This window comes from Camelina sativa, chromosome 16, assembly GCF_030686135.1.
Source record: "Camelina sativa cultivar CO46 ecotype springtype chromosome 16, ASM3068613v1".
NCBI classification, from domain to species: Eukaryota; Viridiplantae; Streptophyta; class Magnoliopsida; order Brassicales; family Brassicaceae; genus Camelina; species Camelina sativa.
The window spans coordinates 26,315,066-26,333,078 of NC_141895.1; the positions used below are offsets into that span (position 1 = coordinate 26,315,066).

At 35.2% G+C, this 18,013-nt stretch overlaps 2 protein-coding genes across 3 annotated transcripts; one reads left to right on the top strand and one right to left on the bottom strand.

Annotated features, from left to right (window-relative positions):
• Positions 1–179: 179 nt before the first annotated feature.
• Positions 180–6,568, bottom strand: LOC104752090 (DNA (cytosine-5)-methyltransferase 2-like). The gene is made up of 12 exons (XM_087491421.1): positions 6,272–6,568; positions 4,602–5,968; positions 2,961–4,470; positions 2,675–2,839; positions 2,373–2,571; positions 2,169–2,280; positions 1,929–2,076; positions 1,634–1,831; positions 1,233–1,511; positions 974–1,138; positions 669–887; positions 180–511 (listed from the first exon to the last, which is right to left on the bottom strand). Exons 2-12 carry the CDS (start codon positions 5,954–5,956, stop codon positions 362–364), a joined length of 4,500 nt encoding a protein of 1,499 aa, XP_087347547.1. The 5' UTR covers positions 5,957–5,968; positions 6,272–6,568; the 3' UTR covers positions 180–361.
• A 4,883-nt stretch (positions 6,569–11,451) lies between these two features.
• On the top strand, positions 11,452–16,721 carry LOC104752091 (ATPase 5, plasma membrane-type). 2 transcript variants are annotated; one of them, XM_087491422.1, is made up of 15 exons: positions 11,452–11,618; positions 11,853–11,972; positions 12,094–12,330; positions 12,890–13,777; positions 13,861–13,965; positions 14,079–14,223; positions 14,309–14,473; positions 14,572–14,810; positions 14,927–14,959; positions 15,045–15,126; positions 15,206–15,366; positions 15,443–15,616; positions 15,712–15,894; positions 15,978–16,159; positions 16,411–16,721. In XM_087491422.1, exons 1-15 carry the CDS (start codon positions 11,556–11,558, stop codon positions 16,505–16,507), a joined length of 2,874 nt encoding a protein of 957 aa, XP_087347548.1. In that variant the 5' UTR covers positions 11,452–11,555; the 3' UTR covers positions 16,508–16,721. The 2 variants fall into 2 exon arrangements, 1 of the variants encoding a protein (XP_087347548.1); XR_015584449.1 differs by having other exon boundaries at positions 11,459–11,618; positions 15,206–15,289; positions 15,387–15,616.
• Positions 16,722–18,013: the final 1,292 nt, after the last annotated feature.

The following is an 18,013-nucleotide window of genomic DNA, read 5'->3' on the forward strand; positions in this document are numbered from 1 at the left end:
CACAGTTAACCACAATCTTTGAATGTCCATCCTCTCTGCAGATTTGGTCGTTATTAATTGTCGGGTTTGACTACTAGTATCAATATTTTAATTTTAAGAAAAACTAATATCTTTGTCCAGATCAATATTTCGTTTTGACTTATACTAGTATATGTATATATATATTTACGGTGAAGAAAAAAAAAAGAAGAGGATTATACTTATGAAAAATGAAACGACAATCAATCTTATTCATTTTACATTATGCAAATATGGGTACATTTTAGGATTGGTGTTGAAGAGAGCACACTTGAGTCTTGAGATGGAGGGCTTTAAAGAAAATCATCTTATTCATTTTACATTATGCAAATTTGGGTGCCTTTTAGGATTGGTGTTGAAGAGAGCACTTGAGATGTAGGGCTTCTTTAAGCTTCCGACCGAGAGCAAATGCCAATGGTGGAGGGACTGCATTCCCAATCTGCCTATGTTTGTGTTTTATCTTTCCTGAAAACTCATAGCTATCTGGAAAGCCCTGCAGTTTTTATTAATAAAACCACAAATTAATTTCTTTTAAAAGAGTTGTAATCATATAAGCAAACATTACTTAATTTCCAAACAAAAAAAATCACTACACTATTAATGATGCTAGGGGACAGACTATAAAGAAAGAAGATAAGAGCTTTTATTACCTGAGATCGGGCGCATTCACGGACAGTGATAATTCTGTCCTGTTCAGGATGGAAGCACATTCCCACCTTACCCATTGGCTGTGGATCGGTGATGGAAATGGGTAAGTTGCCTTGCCAGTCTAATCTACCATAAAGTCCTTTATAACCATTGTGGTACTTAGCTTTGTTTGATAGACAAGAAGGAATCAACTTTTCCATGAGCCCATTTGATAACTTCACCTGTAATATTATAAAAACTTTCATTTTAAGTGATGTCTAGATTTAATGAGAATTTATGTAGTTGAATTTATAAGAGTAACACTTACGTTTTCGTCCGGCAGGTCACGCCAATCAGCACCTGGCCTCTTTGGGATTTTCTTACATCGAATGAGGTTTAGTTCGTTCATCTCTTTACATATATGATCAGTAAGAACAATTATGTTTCCTCTCATCTTCTTTTGGAACCAGGAGACTGGATCAGCACCTTCATACTACAAGACACAATAAAAAAATATAAGTTCATGTTATTGTAATTAATGTAACTTATATACACTCTTTTCTGGTGGTGTTATTATCAAATCATACCTCTTTCATTATATTGGACTCTCCGTTCTTTACTGGTGGAAGATCGCCAATTGTGTCTCTCACCGTGATTGAGCGGAAAGGTGCACCAAATTTAGTAGTCTCCACAGCAGCATAATGTAAACCTCGAGATAGTGGGATTTTTAAACCCGGGTTATTAAAGACATGCATTGGCTCAGGCCACTGTGGAAGAACTTCTTCTGGTGCAGCTGCCCAAATGAAAGCTCTTTTACGAGGTTGTGATATTCCATATGCACCTGCCTCCAAGATTCCAAATCTTACCTGCATGTTTCAACATACTTGTGTATAAAAAAAACCATATTGCTCACATTGCATATGTCGTTAACTTCTACAAAAGTGCAATCCATGATGAACAATTATCACCATTAGAAAGTAAATATTACCTGGTACCCCATTTCAAGAAGAGAAGCCAGAGTAAGTTGAAATGTACGCCCTTCATTGTATGATATGAAGCCCTTCACATTTTCTAGAAGAAAATATTTTGGCCGGAAATAATCAGCAAAGGACAAGAATGCCAATATCATTTCACACTGGACTTTACTCCAAGTGCTGTCGCTGAACCTGTTCATACGAGAAAACCCCTGCCACATTGTCCAGATTAAGTAGTTTAGCTTTTCACTTATTCCACATAAATTTATTGGAAAAAAAAAAAGAGAAAAACACAATTTAAAGATTTACTTGACATGGAGGTCCTCCGTTGATGAAATCAACTTGACCAGGAACTGGAAGAGTACTCTTCTGGTATTCATCAAGTTTAGCTGCAAGTTCAGTAGCCTCCACAGTAGAGATACAATCATCTACATCTCCACATTTCTCCATTATAGCCCTGTAATTAATTAATAATCTCAATCAACATATCCAGTACACAACGAAAAACCTAAATGGAAATGTATTTAAAATGTTTTGTTGGATATTTACCTAAGAATCACATTGCAGTTGTCAACAAAAACAGTTGATTCAGGATGGTTTTGCTTAAAAGCTTGCCCAGCTGGCTCTTCATACTCGATCGCCCACTTTGTATGAGATACACCTTGTGTACACATAAACCATGCATATAAATAAATACTATTTCTTCTAGCGTTTTGAAAAAGATTCAGTGTATGACTAGAAATAAATACATACCCGCTTTTTCTAGTCCATAAGACAGGCCACCACATCCAGCAAAAATATCTAGTGTAGCTAGACGCATCTCTTTAGGTACCTCATCAGGCTTCACAATCATCCCAGAGCTAGCTTCACCCTCCTCTCCTTTCCCCTTCTTTTCTCTTAAAAGTTTGTCTTCTTTACTTGTAGAGAACTTCAGCTTCATATTTGAAGGCAACTGTTACATAACAATGAAGAGAAACATCAGCTCAACTATTTGTCACAACCAACAATAAACATAATCTTTAAAAAATATGTACAAAATTAATTAAAATATTTACCTTTCCGAGAGAACCATTAGAGGAGTCATAGAAAAGTTCACAGAAGAAGATATGGTCTAATATTGGATGTTCACAGTATAAGGGCATATGATTTTTCTTCCTTACTTCACATTTTCCCTTTATAGCCATTGGAGGAAGAACATATTTATCATGGCTATAATATATCTAAAGAAATTGCCAAAAAGAGAAAAGAAAAAAGATTAGATGATTATCATATGATAAACTTTTAAACATTAAAATATATGTTACGTAAGTAAGTGCTTATGTTGTATGAAATAGTTGTTACCTCTTGTATGTCTGAAGTATATGCCTTCTCTCCAGAAATATCCTCAGGCCTATAAAACCTTGCTACTTTAACCTCGAAGGAAGCTTTACTGGCCCTTTTAGGTTCGCTTACGACAACAATGTCAAGCAATTGGCAAACAACATAAGCACTAAGCCCAATGTTTCGACCATACCTTATAAAAGGTTTTCGCTTACTACCGTTCTCCAATCCATCTTTAGTTATGTAGCTGGGGATTATGTAAACAAAATCCTCAACAGAATACTCGACTCCATTGGAGTAAAAGTTTGTCTTTGAAGCATTAAGTTTTGTTTTAGACCTTTCCGCTTCATCCTCTCTTATCTTACATGAAGTGCAGAGTCCAGAACCAAGACCCATATCACTTCTTGGAAGACTAAAGAACCCACCTTTCTCTGGTGAGTACAAGCTTTTGCAGTAGTAATCGGTTGAAACCCCTTTTTGTTTTCTTTCTTCTGCTCTTTCCCGATCGAGCCTATCCGCAATGGTGTTCTCCTTCCTATACTGATGCCCCCACGACCTTGATCGAATCTCAAAACCGACTGTTCCTTTTATGTCCTTGAGCTGAACTATAAGACATTCATTAGTCAAGAATAGTTCCCTCTTGTTAGCCGCATTCCCAAGAACAGTGTTGGATCCTCTCTGTAAGAGTTTACCATGTAGCATCTTGCAGTGATCTACACTTTCAAACATGTACTCCACAAAATAGATCGCCGGAGTCTCATCTTGATCACCAACTTCCAAGATGATAGCATCACCTACAACCACCATTTGCCCTCCAACAAGAGCTTTGCCATAGAGAGGCTCACCAGCTGAAGTGTTTCCAAGAATCTCACCATCCCACTTCACTTCCATTTTCTCAGAACTACCTCTGATTTTCTTAGGACTAGGAGACTTTTGAACCCCAACAGCTTCTGGCAGAGTCTCCTCTGCGTCATCCTCCTCATTCTCGTCCTCCTCTTCCTCCTCAAGCTCTTCAGGCTTTTCTTCTTCACCAATCTCCTCAGGTAAAACCTCTGGAGAGTACATGGAGTAAAACTCTCCCCAAATTCTGTTGATAAGGCGAGTTGTTGTAGCTTGCATGGGTTTCATCTTGGATGCCCTATGTGCCCTTGGATTCTTATTCTTTCCATTCTGCAAGACTTTCTCCTTCTTGATGACCCATTTCGTGTGGTGCCTATCTTGCAATTTACTTGCAAGACCATGAACAAATGCGCACTTTCTTATATCCTTGTCAGGATATTCTGTAAGAAGCTGCAAGATAATTTGTGCATGGACGCCCACATATCTCTCCACATCCAATGGTTTGTCAGAGATGTAAGCTTTATCGTCCTTCTCCATATTGCATAGTCTTTTTATGACGTCTGCATATGAAAGCTTAGCAGCTCTTGTTTCATTCTTGAGCAAAGCCAAAATGCTCCTCCCGATCCTGGCTGTTTTCATAACAGGTTCAAACCAAGGAGCATATTGTTCTGACGGTTTCCCAAGTCGATACCTGCATATATACATGACACATCATCAAGAAACAGAATTGTAATAAACAAGACAAAAACACATGCAATGAAATATAGAAAAAATGTAAGAAATACAGAAAAAAAAAATTGTAATGAAATATATTAAACTTACCATGCCATATCTGTTCGTAATGTAACGAAGATCATTTCTGACCCAAACTCTACCATCCATTCCTTGATTTGACTGAGGAATATATTCATCCCATCAGGATCATGCGACTGCGTAGAGGTAGAGCTCTCCGAATCATCCAAAGAAAACCCATTTCCATCATCGTTAGTCACCACACCTGACCCGAAGATGGTGACATCTATATCAGCACATGGCTTCATAGGTAGAAGCTCTAGAGATATCAACCGTGATTCAGAGTTGTAAAGAGCCCAGTTGTGAAGTGTTCTACAAGGTAGATCACTAGTATCAACCTCGTACCCAGGATCAGAAAGTAAAAGCTCGTCTGCTTCTTCTATGATGCTGTTATAGTAAGCTGGGAGAGGATAATCATTGGCAATCTCGTCTTCATTGATCTTAACGTAAAACTTCGAAGCAGAAGTTGAGGTGCTCTTACTTCTCGGCTGCTGCAGAAATTTCCTATACTCTTCATCTTGTAGTAGTTTGGCATATTTCATCTCCTTGTCAACAACACCAGATGTCGAGGCCTTGCTCTCATCAACCCACAAAGCCACATTAGACAAAGCCTTGTGAACTCTACTACTCTCATCTCTTAGAGAGATAAGAATAGGATTCTCAACAAAGCTTGTCTCATCCAACCCAGCTAGTTGGTTGTATATGAACTCTCCTTGGGACATAACAAAATCATGGATGGCCCCGTTGCTAGAAAAGAACTTGCTTCCGTTCATCGATCTAACAACCGCCGCAAGAAGATCATCAAGACTTGTATGAGGATTCTTGGACAAGTGCTTATACACAGCCACACAAGCACAAGCCTTTTCAAAGAAATAATCATACATCTTCTTGTAGCTGGTAGAAGGTTTACGACAGTCGTAATCGGCTAACGCGGTTGAGATCCATATCACCGGGGAACCATCTTCATAACCAGAGATATTCCAGTTCTCTACTCGTCCAAAAGATTGACACCTCACACCCTTTTCTTTCTCTTTGTCATTATCTAACGGTAAGATAACACCTCCGACAAAGACGTCATCAACTTCCAACATCTCCAGAGGCTGTGGAACTCCGTTTGAATCATGGAAACTGAATTCATTTAGCCTCCGATTTGGACGAGGTTGGTCATGGTTTCTCTCCATAGAAGTAGTTAACTGGATCCCCACGACCTCCTCATCCACGATCTGATGCTTCTTGGCTTCAACAGCTGCAGATTTCTCAGAGATACGGATAGGTTTCTCCTTGAAGTTTGTACACGCTGCTGCTCGCTTTGGCCTCCTTGTCCCGGAGACATCATCTGATTCAGCAACACTTCTCTTGTTTTGTTTCCCAGCTTTTGTCTCCATTTCCAAGAAAAGCTAAATTTGAATTATCAACAAAAACATATCATTATCATGCAATTAGATGTTTCAAAAAAAAAAAAACAAAAAGAACTTGCAATATAGATAACAAATATTTCATGAATATATGTAATCAAAGTATCAAACCCCTCCGAAAATTTGTTCACAAAACAAAAACAAACCCTGAGAATTAGTTTTTTATAGATCGCATCGATTATATCGACTTGAAGAATTGATAATCATAAAACTTTTAGTTAAAATCCTTCGAATCAAGTGTAATTATCGACAAAAAATCTAGGAAAATGACACAACAAGACTTACGTTTAGTGAGAGTAGTAAAGCAAGGCAGAGGGGACCAAGCTAGGATTACGTTTAGCGAGAGTAGCAAAGCAAGGCAGAGGACCCAACAAGATTACGTTTAGTGAGAGTAGTAACTAGTAAAGCAAGACAGAGGACCAAGCAAAGATTACGTTTAGTGAGAATAGTAAAGAAAGACAGAGGACCAAGCAAGGATTACGTTTAGTGAGAGTAGTAAAGCAAGACAGAGGACTAAACACTATAAAGGGAGCTAAGATTTTTGTTTTGTTTGAAATAAACCAGAGTAACGTATGGACTCTTATAGGCTGGCAAAAATGTTGTGATACATGTACATTACAAATTTCAATTAATGTGAGGAGCTGTTAGTCAACTTTTTAATTTTCTATTATTAAAATTAGCTATTGGGGAATATCCAAATCTTATATTTCTATTATATTTATTCCACATAATCTCAATGAGTTAAATGTATATGTGACTATAAATTATTTTTTATTGTTAATTCAAGATAATATACTATATATTGTTTAAATTACATTTGACTACAAATTAGAAAATAGGAAAATAAAGATTTTTATTAAAGATTGAAAGAAAGTTTTACCAATTCATATGGAAGATTATCTTTAAATTATTTTTTATTGTTAATTAAAGATAATATACTATATATTGTTTAAATTACATTTGACTACAAATTAGAAAATAGGAAAATAAAGATTTTTATTAAAGATTGAAAGAAAGTTTGACCAATTCATATGGAAGATTATCTTACCCTTTTTAGTTTTTACAATGAGATAACACAAACATAAAGTGGACCCATTTTGAAGATTTATTTCTTTCTATTCTCTTTCTAAAAAAATTATTATATTTTACCTAAAATAATAACATAATCTCTATTAGCTAAAAGCCTAAAACTAAAATTTCAGGACTGGAATATATGGTGTGATACATTGCACATAAAGATTTAAATATAATGTTAAGAGTTGTGATGTAGCTTTTGGGCAATCTCCCATATAATTCTCATACGTTACAAAAAATATGAAAAAGTTATTATATAAGCATAGATATGCACCATATACTAAAGATGATATAAACTAATAAGTTAATTATAACAATCGAAAGCGGGTATGTAAAAACCAAAACCGGGTATACTCCATATACCAAAACCATGTACTAAGAAGTGAAAACAAATTGTAATTTAGCTTTTAAATATTTAAATAAAGATTTAAATATAATGTTTAAGAGTTGTGATTTAGGGGTGTATTCAACTTGACATTTTAAGTGATTTGTGTAAAATTTACAAATCTATGTTATTCAATCATGAATTTTAAAAAATCTATTAAAAAGTCTATTAAAATCCACTGTTATTGAAATGATGATTTAAAAATCTACTTTAAAATCCATTGTTATTCAAAACAGTTTGTGGATTTGGATTTTAATAAGTTTTAGAGATTCTCGAAAATTTGAGAGGATTTGTTTAGTTAAAAATACATAAATCCAAATCTCATAGTTTTAGGTGAGATTTGAAAGAATTTTAACATAAATCATATTAACTTCCCAAAAATCTATCAAAATTCCAAATTTTTTAAATCCCACAAAATCCTCTAAAATTATACTTTCAATACAACCCCCTTAGTTTTTGGGCAATCTCCCATATAATTCTCATATGTTACAAAAAATGTGAAAAAATTATTACATATAAGCATAAATATGCACCATATACTAAAGATGATATAAACTAAGAAGTGAAAACAAATTAACCGGGCATCCTCCGTGTACTACAACTAGGTACTAAGAAGTGAAAACAAATTGGGTAAGTACTCCATAATAAGCAGAAATATGAACCATATACTTTGTTTTATATTCACTTGGAAACAGTGTTGAAAAAAAATGGTTGTGTGAACGAACCGGGCTGGCTCTGGAAAAAAGCTCAATTCTTTTTTGTGTCACCATCTCAATTTTGTGCGACCTCAAATTTCAAAACACTGTTGGCCCAAAATTGTTTGAACCAAATTGCATTAACCGAGACATCCATTTCTTAATTGAACCGAACCAAAATGTTATTTCTGTATCGCCAAAAAAAGAAAAAAAAAACTATTATTTCTGTTAGGACTAGAACATATTGTACAATTTTTTTTTTTTTCGTTGAAAGATATTCTACAAATCTTCCACTTAAGAAACAACCAATTCCCCGTAGTCGAGACATGAAGACGATGATGGTGTGAAGTTAATCTCACTACACGTAAATCGTGATCAATATCAATATACACAAATAGTTAACCAATTCAGTAATTTTTATCCTTTGAATTAATCTTACTATGCGCAAAAGTGAACCAAACTCAGAAAAAAAAAACACTAGCCTAACTATCACCATTCTTAGGCCTGGGCAAAATACCCGACCCGAAATACCCGTATTAGAACCGAACCGAAATACTCCGGTTTGGTTCGGGTATGGATCTTCCACATTATATTAATTGGATCTTGATTGTAAATACTTCTGGATATCAGTTCGGATCGGGTAATACCTGATACCCAATTAGTACCCATATATATCTATATCTAAACCTATGTATATATCTACGTACCCCCCCCCCCCCCCATTAAAATCGAAATTGAGATTGCGAAGAATCGTGTGTTGATCAGTTCCTCTCCACTTCCTATATATGCGCGAGATTTTTTTTCCTTAATAAATTTTGCAATTCACAATTTCTCAACCTGGATTCTCTAAATTTCTTTTCTTCATCTCCTGTCTCTCCACTTTCTGAGTTGTCTAAGACTCATTCAAAGGTAAGTCTTTTTATCTTGATGTTTGGTTTAAAATTTGGAGTTTAGTACTTTAGTTCAGATTGATTGTTAGAAGAATTTGCATTTGTTGGTTTAGTTCATTGATTGATGTATGTAAGAATCTCGATGTGTTAGTTTATTCTTAGAGTTAGAGTATTAGATGCTTTGGGTCTTTGTTTCGAATATTAGAGTTGGCAATGCAAGTTTCTTCTGTTGCATCTGAAAGTGCATTTAGCACTAGTGGTTGAAGTCTATATGGTTAAGTCATAGAGCCACATATGAGCTGTTTAAGTCATTATATGGTTGAAGTCTTGATGTGCACAGAGCAGTGCCTAAAGTGTGAGCTGAACTCAAGTGACAAAACTGTTACAAATGCACAACTTCTTGCTGATATTGAAATGTTTGATAATCTTCAAAGAGGTAATTTCTTTTGTTATATTCTTTTTTGTCAATCTTGAGTATTAACATTCATCTCTCGGATTAACATTCATGTTTTTGTTATTAACTTTCAGAATTTAATGGTGAAGTTAACTATGGTGAAGTTAACTGAAGCTATAATCATCTTCAGATATAAGGTAATTAAGTCCCACAACTTAACTAGGAACTTAATTACCGTTGGATCGAGTATATACCACTATTTAACTAGTAACAATCTGATTCTTCTTTCAAACAGAGAAACGGTGAAGACGTACTAGGAAACGGTGATGACGTCTTTGATGTGGTGAATCTTTCCTTTGATTCTTGATGTTTTTTTTCAATTTTCTCAATACCTACTTCTAGTTCTAGCTTTCATAAGACTTTTAAATTTGATTTTGGATGTTACTACTCTACTACTTGTTTATGTTTTGGATTATCCTTTTGGATTATGTTTTCTCTTGCTTGTATATATAGGAGTATTTTAAATATATATGGGTAATTCGGTTCTCAACAGGTGAAAAATACAAGATCAAATTGAAAAATACTTATACCGAACCGTACCCAGAAAATATTGGGTATATTTCGGTATTCCAAGAAAATATCCGAACTGACCCGAACCCGAAAAATCCAAACCGAACCCAAACCGAAATTTTTATAATACCTATATGATTCTATAAATTATAAACCCGAAATACCCAAAACCCAAACTACCCAAACCGAACCCGAACCGATACCCATAATGTCCAGGACTAACCATTGTTATAGATTTGAGTATGGTTGTGCAAGAATATGATAACATATAACATTCTGGACCGAAAAGTTTAAATTTTACTTAACAACCAAGTTCCTTTGATACATGTTGGAGCACTCCTAATAAGTTGACGGCTTTTGCTTCGGAGTTGGAAGATTTCAGAATTTTGAAATTCTCTATTTGTTATTCCACATTGTAACAATATATGTGATGGTTGCCTTGTAAATTAAAGAACACATGAGCATGAGATTCAACTTTTTCTCCATGTATGTTATTCAACTCAGAAATTGGTTTTTTACTCTTTTTCCTTAAAAATAACAGTCCGTTTCTATTTTAAATAATTTTTGTATAAAGATAAATAATCATATCCATAATACAGAATGAACTCAAACCTTATAAATGAACTGCGGTAATTTATGGCAGGGGTCTGCGGTCTGCCACCAAATTCAGGCTCATGAATTTGAACATCAGCGATGGAAAAGAGACTATAATTTAACATGTTTTGGTCCTGGCTTGAAGATACTATAATAAGCTTTCAAATTGGTTAAAAATATAAAGAAAGAAAACTCGAAAACATATAAGACACTTGAAATTAGTTTCAACATGGCATCCACATACACATATACAAGAGTGTGAACCAAAAAAAAAAAGGTAAATAAATTAAAGAGAAGAAACTGATCAGGGGGAGACGATCATTTCATTGCATTGCACGACCCACGAGCAGCATCCATCGCCTTTTTGGGGTCACATGGCAAAGACAGGCTCGACCTCCCTTTTTGCTCGTGAATTTATTTTCACTCTAATTAATTTCTACCTTGGTCGAACCTATATTTCCTCATATCATCATTTGATTCATATGCTGATGCATGGAACCAAAAAGGTATGTATTATTAAGAACAAAAATTTAACTTACGTTGAAATTTTTTTAATATTCAACTCTTAGTAGTTCACCTTCTCATAGGGATTTCACTTCCTTGTATAAAAGAATAAGTACATCTTTACATTTTTTTAATATTCAACTCTTAGTAGTTCACCTTCACATTTTTACAAAATTAGAGGAAACACCACGTAGAAATTGGAAATGGAAAAAGAAGTGAACTCGTGAACCGATATATTTACCAAAAGTGCACACATACAGACTACTAACCTTCCTCATAAAAGCCTCATGTCACACTTGACGTTTTAATGCTAATTAATGTTCATACGCTATATATACCTAAGGTTGTCCTATTTCTCCACCTTTCATCTTCTCCATCATAACTATATCCTAAACCTTTTCTTATCTTCTTCTTATTCTTCACTCTCTCTCTCTCTCTCTCTCTCTCTATTTCCGGCGTCACAATGGCGGCTGCCGCTGGTAAAGGCAACGAACTCGACCACATCAAGAATGAATCCGTTGATCTGGTACGTAGTTATATTTGTATATTCTTAGTTTTCTATAATCTGTAAGTCTTTTTATCTTTGACCCGACTAATTCTAATATTTCTGTTACGTACGTAGGAGATATATATAGTAACTATTTTGATATGTAATCACTTATATATTGTCCCATAAGGGTTTACATGTGTTTAATTCACTGTAAAATGATTCAAGCTTGAAAAAATGAAGAAGAAATAATAACATAATTGATGGGTCTAGGTTCGAATACCCATGGAGGAAGTGTTCGAGGAGCTGAAATGTACAAAACAAGGTCTTACGACAGATGAAGCTTCCCACCGTCTCGACCTCTTTGGTCCCAACAAACTCGAAGAGAAGAAGGTTTCTTCTTCTTCTACTTCTTAGTATTATTATTCTTGTATTTTTTTTATTATTGCTAGAAACCGTGCATTAATGAAACTCTTTTAAGTTTTAATGTTGTGATTGGATAAAATTAACGCAGGAAAGCAAGTTACTGAAGTTTTTAGGGTTCATGTGGAACCCATTGTCGTGGGTGATGGAGGCGGCAGCACTAATGGCGATCGCTTTGGCAAACGGAGGAGGACGGCCACCGGATTGGCAAGACTTTGTTGGGATAGTGTGTTTGCTATTCATCAACTCAACCATTAGTTTCATTGAGGAAAACAATGCCGGTAATGCTGCAGCCGCTCTCATGGCCGGTCTTGCCCCCAAGACAAAGGTTACCAAATAAAATTATTTCTATTTCTAATAACATTATGTTTAACTCTTTTAAAAATTAAAATGATTTCGTAAAATTGAATACTCGAATGTAGATAAATACAAAATCAATCATTAACATGTGATATTATTAACAATTTTTGAAATATATTTTGTTTCAAAAAATGTAAATGTAACTGCGGATTTTTTGACAAACTTGCATATTTCTGCATAATATTTTGTTTGTAAACAATTTTCTATCTAATTGGCTGTTTTTTAATTTTTTATATAAATTTTCAAACGGTAAAATAAATTTTTTTTTACAATAAAAATATATCACCTATACGACCTTCAACTACACCGTTTACAATATATATATATATATATATATATATATATATATATATATATATTTAAAATAAAACATATTTTTTAAAAATCCGAAATTTAAAACAAAACAGATTTTTAAATCAGAAATTTAAAACCTTTACATATTTACAACTCTAGTCACTGGTGTTTTTAATTAGCTACATTGTGTACACTAATTTGAAATTTCGTATTATGTTGGGTTATGAGTGAAGGTCCTTAGAGATAATCAATGGAGCGAGCAAGAAGCATCGATTCTTGTTCCCGGAGACGTAATCAGCCTCAAGCTCGGCGACATCATCCCCGCCGACGCCCGTTTACTCGACGGCGATCCTCTCAAAATCGATCAATCATCTCTCACCGGCGAATCGATCCCCGTAACCAAAAATCCCGGCGATGAAGTCTTCTCCGGTTCAACTTGCAAACAAGGCGAGATCGAAGCAATCGTCGTCGCAACCGGAGTCCACACGTTCTTCGGCAAAGCAGCTCACCTCGTCGACAGCACAAACCAAATCGGCCATTTCCAGAAAGTTCTCACTTCGATTGGTAACTTCTGTATCTGTTCAATCGCTTTAGGAATCGTCGTTGAGCTTCTCGTGATGTATCCGATTCAACGCCGTGGGTATCGAGACGGAATCGATAACTTGCTCGTTTTGTTGATCGGAGGGATACCTATAGCTATGCCTACTGTGTTGTCTGTTACGATGGCGATTGGATCTCATAGATTGTCTAAGCAAGGAGCTATTACTAAGAGGATGACTGCAATTGAGGAGATGGCTGGTATGGATGTTTTGTGTAGTGATAAGACTGGAACTCTCACGCTTAATAAGCTTACTGTTGATAGGAACTTAGTTGAGGTTTTCGCCAAAGGGGTTGGTAAAGAACATGTTTTCCTATTGGCTGCGAGAGCCTCGAGGATTGAGAATCAAGATGCGATTGATGCTGCTATTGTTGGAATGCTTGCTGATCCTAAAGAGGCTCGTGCTGGTGTTAGAGAGGTTCATTTTTTTCCTTTTAATCCGGTTGATAAGAGAACTGCTTTGACGTATGTAGACTACTCGGATGGAAACTGGTATAGAGCTAGTAAAGGAGCTCCAGAGCAGGTAAGTGAACTGGCGTTTTTCTATGTTTGTCACTGGTTTTGGTGGTTGTGTAAATGTATCTTTGTTTTGAACTTTGTTAACAGATACTAAATCTCTGCGATTGCAAGGAAGATGTGAGGAGGAAAGTTCATGGAGTGATTGATAAGTTTGCTGAACGTGGACTTCGATCTTTGGCTGTTGCAAGACAGGTTTAGTTTCTTTGTTATTATATTATATCCGTGATGGGATAGTATCGAGAAGGTTCTGCATCCTTGTCTCTTTTTTTTTTTCGTTGGGTTTATATTTGTTTATACTGGTTCAGGAAGTTCCTGAGAAGAAAAAAGATGCTTCTGGTGGCCCATGGCAACTTGTAGGTCTTTTACCTCTGTTTGATCCTCCAAGGCATGACAGTGCCGAGACAATCAGGAGGGCTTTAAACCTTGGTGTTAATGTTAAGATGATAACAGGTAATAATCAAACAATTCTTGTACATCCTTGTCTCTCTCCTTTTTATATTGCTTGAAACTAGTTTGTCCTTTTCACTGAAACCAGGAGACCAACTTGCAATTGGGAAAGAAACTGGTCGCAGGCTTGGAATGGGTACGAACATGTATCCCTCTTCTGCGTTGCTCGGACAAGAAAAAGATTCTTCCTTGGGTGCACTTCCTGTGGATGAACTGATAGAGAAGGCTGATGGATTTGCAGGAGTCTTTCCAGGTAGATGGACTTTTATAGAAGGCTATATTTTTTACGACGCGCTCTAGTACTTTTCAAGATTCTTAGTAATGAATTCTCTGGTGCATGGAAAATGGCAGAGCATAAGTATGAGATTGTTAATAGGCTGCAACAAAGGAAGCACATATGCGGTATGACTGGAGATGGTGTGAATGATGCCCCAGCTCTGAAGAAGGCAGATATTGGTATAGCTGTTGCTGATTCTACTGATGCTGCGAGAGGCGCTTCTGATATCGTTCTCACAGAACCCGGATTGAGTGTTATCATTAGTGCAGTGCTCACCAGTAGAGCCATATTCCAAAGAATGAAAAACTACACTGTGAGTTTAAACTTCTTCTCATTCAAGTTTTCGTCAATTCACAGACTCAGTAACTCCAATCTTTTTTTTATTTTTTTTGGACAAAACTCCAATCTTAATATTATATTTCTGTGTAGATTTATGCGGTTTCAATCACAATACGTATTGTGGTAAGTGTTGTTAGTATATCTCACGAGGTTTTATTCGATTCAAATGATTCCATGTTCTAATACAAAGTTATCGCAATGTCTGCAGTTTGGCTTCATGTTCATTGCTCTCATATGGCAGTTCGATTTCTCGCCTTTCATGGTCCTGATCATAGCAATCTTAAACGATGGTGAAGTCACATTATAGAGTATTGAGTAAATGTAATAGTGAAAAGTCGATCAAACTAACAAAACCGTTGCTATTTATAGGAACAATCATGACAATATCGAAGGACAGAGTGAAGCCATCTCCACAGCCAGATAGTTGGAAACTAAGAGAAATCTTCTCGACAGGTGTTGTTCTTGGAGGCTACCAGGCCTTCACGACTGTCGTTTTCTTCTGGGTGATGAAAGATACTAATATTTTCTCGGTAAATACTCTTATTTTCAGTTGCTTCTCAAGGCCAGTTCAAAAAGCTAAAGCTAAATCTTATGGGGTGTATGTAGAACATGTTAGGTGTTAGACCATTAAGCCAACGTCCTGAACAAATGATGGCTGCCCTGTATCTACAAGTTAGCATCATAAGTCAGGCTCTCATCTTCGTCACCAGATCCCGTAGCTGGTCCTTCGTTGAACGCCCTGGTCTTCTCTTACTTGGTGCATTTGTCATAGCTCAACTGGTATGCACACATTTTAACATATAACACTTGCTTCTCCTTCTAAAAAAATTCATGAAAACAGTTGAAGAAGTTAATACCTGTCTAAACAATCTCAGGTGGCGACATTTATAGCAGTTTATGCAGACTGGAGTTTTGCCCGGATAGAAGGAGCCGGTTGGGGATGGGCTGGAGTGATCTGGCTATATAGTCTCATAACTTACATCCCTCTTGACTTACTCAAGTTTGGAATCCGCTACGTTTTGAGTGGCAAAGCTTGGTTAAACCTTCTTGAAAACAAGGTCTCGATACAAATACCGAAAGTCCCAGAGTAACCTATGAATCTTGTTACTTATTATTTTTGTCTATGTACAAAACAAAACAGACTGCCTTCACGACGAAGAAAGACTATGGGAAAGAAGAAAGAGAAGCTCAATGGGCTGCAGCTCAAAGAACCCTCCATGGCCTTCAACCAGCAGAGACGAACAACATCTTTAACGAAAAGAATAGTTACAGTGAGCTCTCTCAGATTGCTGAACAGGCCAAACGGCGAGCTGAGGTTGTCAGGTAAAGAAACTAATTTATACTTTTCACACAATCACACCATCAATTCACAGCTCGAATAACGACATGTGTACATGAGCTCAACCAGATTATCGCCTTTCTTAACTCGCCGTTTAAACCATTAGTTATCTCTTCTCCGACTTCATACCATTAACCGATATTGTCAAAACTTGATCTTACTCGAAAATCGATTTTCTTTTTTCGGTTGTTCCACAAATTTTTTGCTAAATGATGGGGTTTGATGATCTCTGCAGGCTGAGAGAGATAAATTCATTAAAAGGGCATGTAGAGTCAGTGGTGAAGCTCAAAGGACTTGACATTGACACGATTCAGCAACACTACACAGTTTAAGCTAAATTGTGAAACCAAACTATTATTATTAGTTTCAGAAAAAGAAAAAAGAAAAAAACAAAATTGCATGTGTAGGTAGAATCTTTCCTCCTTTTGTCTTATAACTGTCCGAAGATCATAAAAGAGACCTTAGTTCTTTACAATGCTTTTTTGTTGTTGACTTTGTAAGTGTGACTGCTTATTGTCTTTGTTATAAATATGTAATCTTTTTCCACTTAGCACGTAAATTTGGTAATTTTTGCTGTACCATTATTGAAAATGAAGTGAAATATGTAAAATTACATGACCTGTTCTCATTGTATTTTAGAACCAACTCTAAAATGATACTGTTTCTGAAACAGAGGGAGTAAAATTTTGACTCATCAAGACATTAAATTTGTGATTTTTTAATTTTTTATCAACTTTTGAAACAATTCAATGTCAAACCTAATTTGATATATATTGATAAATGAATGATACATTATTAGAATAATATTAATTAGTGAATAGAATTTAAAAAATAGTTAAATAATAACTTCATGTGGATTATTTATTTTAAAATGAATACAAGTATAAAAGTAAAATAGGAAAATGTGCTACATATCCAAAAAATAATTACATATATATCTTATTATATAAAGTATGGTTTCAAAAGTTACTAACTCACCAGATCCTCACACGTGTCAATTTTAAAAATTACTAACTTATAAGATCATGACAAATGTCAATTTTACACAAATTTCTATTAAAAAAAAGAACTCTAAAAAAATCAAGGATTAAAAAAATTAGCTATTAACATGATCATGACACGTGTCACGTATACTGATGAGATGTTGAAACGCGTCAAAAAATAACATTAAATCTAAATCTACATAAAATTTACATGTTTATATCTTTAAAATTTTCTAAATCAAAAAGGAAAATTAACAAAACTAATCTATTTTCTATTGTACGCTAATTATATTATACATTTTTCTCAATTTGATTTTGACATGTATAAACAAAAATAATAATTCATTAAGCATTAAACATGTATATTATTATTAATCAATAATTAGTGAATAACAAATTTAAAAAGAATAGCATAAGTTATGTCAAAAGAATTCTTATTTTTGAAACGTAATAGGACAGCTAATTAAGAAAATAACATTATATTTACATAAAAATTATGTTTGTGAAGTAATCTTACTGTAGTGGTCATTGGTAACTCCAATTGTATAAGGCACCATAACACGAGGGATCGAGTCCTGCTATCTATGAATGTAGGGATTTGGCTAATGAACCGGCCTGTTATGGCTCAAATGTTGACCAAAAAAAATATTATTTGTTTATATCAAAAGCATTGATCTTTGATTTTTATTTCCAATATAATTTTGCTAATCTATTATGTGGTCTTTGATTCGTGAGGGTTCTTCAATGGAAGCTATCAGATGCAATGAAATAGAATCGAAGTATATAAATCCCGCTAATTTAATCGATGATGGAGACACTGATGGAAGTTCCAAAAGTGATTTTACATTTAGTAGC

Excerpts from the sequence above, each read along its gene's own strand:
- LOC104752090 (XM_087491421.1), bottom strand. The coding sequence starts at position 5,956 with ATGGAGACAAAAGCTGGGAAACAAAACAAGAGAAGTGTTGCTGAATCA. Across the intron at positions 1,832-1,928 it reads ACGGAGGACCTCCATGTCAA|GGGTTTTCTCGTATGAACAG; the intron begins GTAAATCTTTAA and ends ACAATGTGGCAG. Across the intron at positions 1,512-1,633 it reads TTCTTGAAATGGGGTACCAG|GTAAGATTTGGAATCTTGGA; the intron begins GTAATATTTACT and ends TGAAACATGCAG.
- LOC104752091 (XM_087491422.1), top strand. The coding sequence starts at position 11,556 with ATGGCGGCTGCCGCTGGTAAAGGCAACGAACTCGACCACATCAAGAAT. Across the intron at positions 11,619-11,852 it reads AGAATGAATCCGTTGATCTG|GTTCGAATACCCATGGAGGA; the intron begins GTACGTAGTTAT and ends TGATGGGTCTAG. Across the intron at positions 15,895-15,977 it reads TAAACCTTCTTGAAAACAAG|ACTGCCTTCACGACGAAGAA; the intron begins GTCTCGATACAA and ends AAAACAAAACAG.